This window comes from Micropterus dolomieu, linkage group LG11 (genome assembly GCF_021292245.1).
Source record: "Micropterus dolomieu isolate WLL.071019.BEF.003 ecotype Adirondacks linkage group LG11, ASM2129224v1, whole genome shotgun sequence".
Taxonomy (NCBI): Eukaryota; Metazoa; Chordata; class Actinopteri; order Centrarchiformes; family Centrarchidae; genus Micropterus; species Micropterus dolomieu.
In genome coordinates, this window is record NC_060160.1 from 21,608,739 (window position 1) to 21,614,533 (window position 5,795).

The 5,795-nt window shown below is 39.2% G+C and overlaps 1 protein-coding gene across 1 annotated transcript in view; it reads left to right on the forward strand.

Moving 5' to 3' along the window:
• The window catches only part of LOC123979314 (calpain-1 catalytic subunit-like), a 16,333-nt gene that overhangs the window by 2,730 nt on the left and 7,808 nt on the right, over positions 1 to 5,795 (forward strand). Inside the window, exons 4-6 of the mRNA XM_046063201.1 lie at positions 2,166 to 2,284; positions 3,480 to 3,613; positions 3,729 to 3,903. Of these exons, the coding sequence (XP_045919157.1) occupies positions 2,166 to 2,284; positions 3,480 to 3,613; positions 3,729 to 3,903 (428 nt within the window). The remainder of the gene's footprint in view (positions 1 to 2,165; positions 2,285 to 3,479; positions 3,614 to 3,728; positions 3,904 to 5,795) is intronic.

Consider the following 5,795-nt stretch of genomic DNA (forward strand, 5'->3'; position numbering starts at 1 on the left):
CCTCCAACTTTAAGAGTGAGAACTTCAAAGGAGCTAAATTCATCACAGCGTACTTGATGACATTTAAAATTTTTCCTATACACGCTCACTAGCCCACCACCACGACCACTGACCCTCGGTTGACTAAAGCAATCATATTGAGGCGGACACAGTTCAGCTAGCTGGCTATAGTCATTCATCTGCAACCAGGATTCAGTTAAAAACATAAAATCTAGATTTGCAGACAAGATAAAATCATTTAAGATAAAAGTCTTACTTGAAAGTGATCTCACATTGAAGAGAGCCATTTTAAATGAGTTTGTTCTGGGTGCTGGAGTTGGTGCAGTTGTCCTAATCCTTAAGAGATTACTAATATTTCTGTGTGGGATGTGCACATTTCGGTTTACTGGTCTATGCGTGATGATGACAGGAATAGAAGTCTGTGGAACAGCGCTGGGAGCAGACGGCTTTACATGCCAGCAGGTGGAGACAGTTGTTTGTGGCAGTGAGGCAGAGATCTGTTCTGTGAGCGGTGGTGTGTCCAGGTGTGCTGCATGAATATTAAAAAGTCATTGCCATATTGTTGACCGGAAGACCATCGCTTGGTGGATCAGCATTCCTGAACCCCACACATCTCACAAGTCCACATCAGGTTAGCACAGATTTATTTATCTAAAATTGAATTTTACCAAATTTGTAGATGCTTATTATTTATTGACATTGTTTAACATTATATGCAGTCATAGACTATATAAGCGTTTCAATACCATTTTATACTTACAAATATCCAAGCTCCATTGTAATAGGATAAGTTCCTTCGCTAGCAAAAATGCTTAACTTTATCACCAGAAAATAATATTCTGTACAGGACTGTAAATCATGATAATAACTTTAATAAATCTTTGCTCAGATTTCGAGTGCTTTGCAAAATATATGCACTCCTTTCTCTTGCTCATAACTGATCCTAGCTAATGCCCCTGTCATTTAATTTTAATTAAGCCAGCTTTCTTCCTCCAGATTAAATCTATGACTGCATTTAATATTAGGCAATTTAAATAACGTAAAACTATAAATGTCAATGGATTCCACCACAGGCAGGCAGTCTACATCTACATTAAACTGGCGAATCGGTAATGTTAGTGAATTCAAGTAAGTTAACTGTCAGGCTTTGCCTATTTAATAATATTTCATCAATTCAGCCCGACTGACATTGTTCATCTTCACATTATATTCGCTACTTAATGTTATAACTTTATGTTTTTGTTTGTATGGTTTCTATTATAGATTACCCTTACTAAGCAAATGGGGTCTTTGACTTTGCCCAGACAGCATAGAAATGGCTTCCTATGCCCCGAATGGGTGGACAGAGCAACACAGGAGTAGTGAATATTTTATTCATTATATAAATAAACTTTTTTTTTTTTACTGATTAAATTATCCTTTGTCATTTATACATTAGATAAAGGCTTATGTTTAGCATAGGATGGCTGTAAATAAAGCAGGACTTATTTTTAATATATTATATTCTCTTAATATTGGTTGAAAAAGCATTGAAGTTATGTTGACTTTTAGTTAGGTTATGATTTCATTGTTTTAATTGTAAGATTGGTTTAAATACCATTCAAATCACGTTGATTGTTAGTTAGGTTAGTTATAGTTAATTACAAAAGGGTGCAAAATGATGATGAAAATTCAATGAAATTAGTGTTGACAGCAGAATGTTAATTCAACATAGTTTCAACATTGTTTGGTATCAATCTCATCTTTTCCAGTTCGGATTTGGGCAACTTTCATATGTGGTCCAAATCCTATACAGATATCATCTGTACAGGTATCATTCTGTACCACAGTGTGCTGCATGACGTCGTGTTATTCTTCTGCGCATGCGGGTCACTTTCAATTTCACACTGAAGTCTGATGTGGGCCACATTTAAGCAATAATGTGAACTGTCAAACAATAAGTCGGATCTGGGGAAAAAATCGGAATTGAGCATTAAGACCTGCAGTCTGAATGTAGCCAAAGAGTGAACAGAACTGAGAACATATACAGGGGCAAACAAAAAGGGAGCAAGAGAAGAGGTGAAAAACATCAGGTAATCAGAACAGACAGAAAGGAAATAAAGCTCAACAAAGAACACAGACAACATCTTGTATTTCTGACAATTCAATGACCATGTTTTACTCAGGAAACTGCTGGTTTCTTGCATCTATTGGAGCTCTGACATTCCAGAACACCGTCCTTGGGCAAGTTGTTCCTATTGAACAAACATTTGATGAGAATTACTGCGGGCTGTTCCACTTCAGGGTAAATATTATAATATAGAATATCAATGCAACTGATTATTATTGAACACTGATTGATTCTGTATGGAGCCTCCGAAGTCCCATAAGATGATTTTTTTTAATCTTGTGCACACAAGTTATTATCTTGTTCACACAAGATAACTATTTTGTTCCCACAAGATAATAATTTGTGTACACAAGATAATTATCATCTTGTGTGCACAAGATAGTAACTTGTTCCCAGAAGATTATTATCTTGTGCGCACAAGTTATTGCACAAGATAATAATTTTGTTCCCACAAGATAGTAACTTTTTCCAACAATACAAAAACTTGCGTGCACAAGATAAACTATAATCTTATGGGACTTCAGGGGCTCTGTAATTCTGTAATATTTATTGTGTAATTTTATTTATGTAAAATAATAATAATAATGAAATAATAAAAATAAAGAATTTTAATTTAATGTCAACATTATGATGACTTTGTAAGTAATTGGAATGTCACACTTTCTTTTGTTGCAGCTTTGCTCTAGCAAATGACATCAAACAATATGAGCTGACAAAACAATCTCACCTCAACGTTTCTTTAGTAGTTGTTCTGGAGCTTTTCATAATTTTACACAATCTTAATCAGCAGATGGCGTTTTCTTGGTTGTCCTGGAATTAGAGATGTTCACAGCTCAAGAGGTGAAATTTGTTTAGTTCACTGCTGGTTTCAAGCTCAAGAATGAAGCTCAGCGACAATGAGGTTCAAGTGCTGACTTTCAGATTTACAGGTATCCAATGGTGTCCATACCTGGCCTAATTGAGTGGTAAACAGTGTAAAAATCATCACAATTCTGAAATCAAGAAGGACAGACAATGATCTTAAACTTATAGTACAGCAAAACTTACCAAGGAGTCTTTTATCTTCATATAGTGGAATGTTTTAACTTGGCAAAGTCACCTGAACATCTGAGCATGCATTTCACTTCAATACCAGACTGAATGCAAAAGGGAACAAGAGTAAACTGCAACACTGCAAATGTCTGTTGATGTCTGTGGGTTGTAGAGCTCAGCAAGTAATTTATTGCAAAATACACAAAACCATATTAAACATATGACATAATCTGGAGCGATGAGTAATAATGTGAAAAATAAAAATATTTGCCCACCTGAACATAGTTAATGACAATATATTGACAAAACAGAACTTCTTATTTTTTTAACCATTCAGTTTTGGAGATTTGGAAAGTGGGTGGACGTCGTCATTGATGACAAGCTACCGACAATAAATGGGAGACTAATCTTCGTTCACTCCAAAGACCAAAATGAGTTCTGGCCTGCTTTGCTGGAGAAAGCCTATGCCAAGTATGAAAACAAAAGTACATTGTTTCACAGAGACATAAATGTGATTTCAGAGCCTGAGTTTTTTATTATTTCTGGAGTATATCTGTAAAAATAATATCACATCTACCTGTGTCAGGGTGTGTGGTTCCTATTCTGACATGAGTACTGGGACTCCTTCAGAGGCTATGGTGGACTTCACTGGTGGTGTTCACATGTGCATTAAACTGTCAGACCCCCCTCCAAACCTATGGGACCTGATGTTCAGAGCTGGCCAATACAAGTCACTGATTGGCTGTGGAACACCTCAAGGGGTAAGTACACCAACAACACTGTCTCTTTGCAGTGCACATAGACTATTTAGAGAGGTGCTAAACAACAAACTAAACTTCAACTTGAACAAAAAAACTAAAATAACTGTTATATTTGTCAACCGAAGAGCTATACTGAAGGCAAAAATGGTAGCTAATCTTTTTGATTTATTGCATCCAAATAAGAAGGGCAAGCCTTGTCAGTAAAATATGAAGAAATGATGATGGGTCTGTATTCTACACAAACTGTTAAAGAAACAAGTTTAACTAAAATGAATGGACTACAAACATCACCGACAGTTCTGACATTGGAATGTGTTAGCTTGCTGAGAGTTAACTAAGAAAATCATTATTATTATCACTTTATTAGGTACACCTTGCTAGTAGTTGGAGCCGCTTTTGCCGTCAGAACTGCCTTAATTCTGTGTGGCAAACTTTCAACAAGCTGTTTGTAAACATTCCTCTGAGACTTTGGTCCATATCGACATGATAGCATCACACATTTACTGCAGATTAGTCAGCTGCAGATGAGATGAGGGGAAACGGCTAGCCCGGCTCCGGCACATGGCCATAACCCCAACTTGTTGCATTAAGTGAACAATGTAAAATGTGTTAATTTGTGAGCTTTAGATGTGCTAGGCATATTTTGTTCCCTGCAGACAGAGACATGGCTTAGCTATTTTTGCTCTCGGAAACACTCTTACCTTTGCTGTTGGCTTTAGCTTCATAATTACCGCGCAGACATGAAAGTGGTGTTGATCTATTGGCAAGAAGGGGGATAAGGGTATTTCCAAAAACGCTGGAACATTTCTTTAAGCAAATCAAAAACAAAGCATTAGTTGTTCGTAATTCAGCCATTAGCGACCTGTTTCATTGTTAGGGGCAGGGCTTGACGTTAGAACCCAGTGGGAGAGACGCTCTGTGGTGCGCTGGGATTTTATAACTGAACTATGAACAAGACGCACTCTTTTGTTTCCACCGACTGTGTGGAAATCTGATGAGACTGACGTAATTGCTGACGTAATCTGCACTCTGCGCATGCGTTGGCGTCTGTAGCCACCTGTCGGAAGCTCCGTCTTAAACCGGACTCTTATCCAGTTTTAATCCACTCTTTTTTCGTTACATTTTTTATATCCTTTTTATTTAACTTAACTTTATTTTAAGTTTTACGTGGGTTAAGGATTTTAGTCATCCGACATGGATTTTAAGCTAGATGACCGTAAAAACGCGATCAACGCTACTGATCGCAACAAAGCTCCGGTGACTATGCTAGCCGAGATAACTCTGCCCCATGAGGACTGCTCACTCCTTAAGAAAGCGAACAAGAAGATTGCTGACCTTATGGAAGACATCCGACGACTTTCAGAGGAACTCAAAGAGAAAGATTCCCTGCTGACTGGCTTCATGGATGTAGCTTCAGTACAAGCCAAACAGATTGTTTCTCTTAGCACAACCGCTAACATCCAGGACACCGTGTTTTGGGACCCCTCTAGCCTTCCCAGGCTTTCATCCTGCTCGACTCCAAAGCATCAGTCAACCTGGGCTGAAGTGGTGGTCCGTGGCTGCAAAAGAGGCTCGGATGGGGCTGCCTCTCCTCCGCACATCGGCCTCTCCAACCGCTATGCAGCCTTGTCTAACGACACTCCGGTCCATCCAGCTGATGCACCTGCGGCTTCGAGTCTCCCTGATTCGGATCTCTTTCGGCGCACAGTGCCTGCCGACACTGTTGCATCTCCTTCACCGGCTACATCTCCTGCACTGGGCCGCCGGTCTGCCGCCGGACCTGATCGGCGGCCGTCATCCCGGTCAAAAACCTCCGCTTCCCGACGTAGGATCCTGAAGGAGGCTGTGCTCAGACGCTCCGGAGGCCGTCTCCACCCTGCACCGTCGGGTAG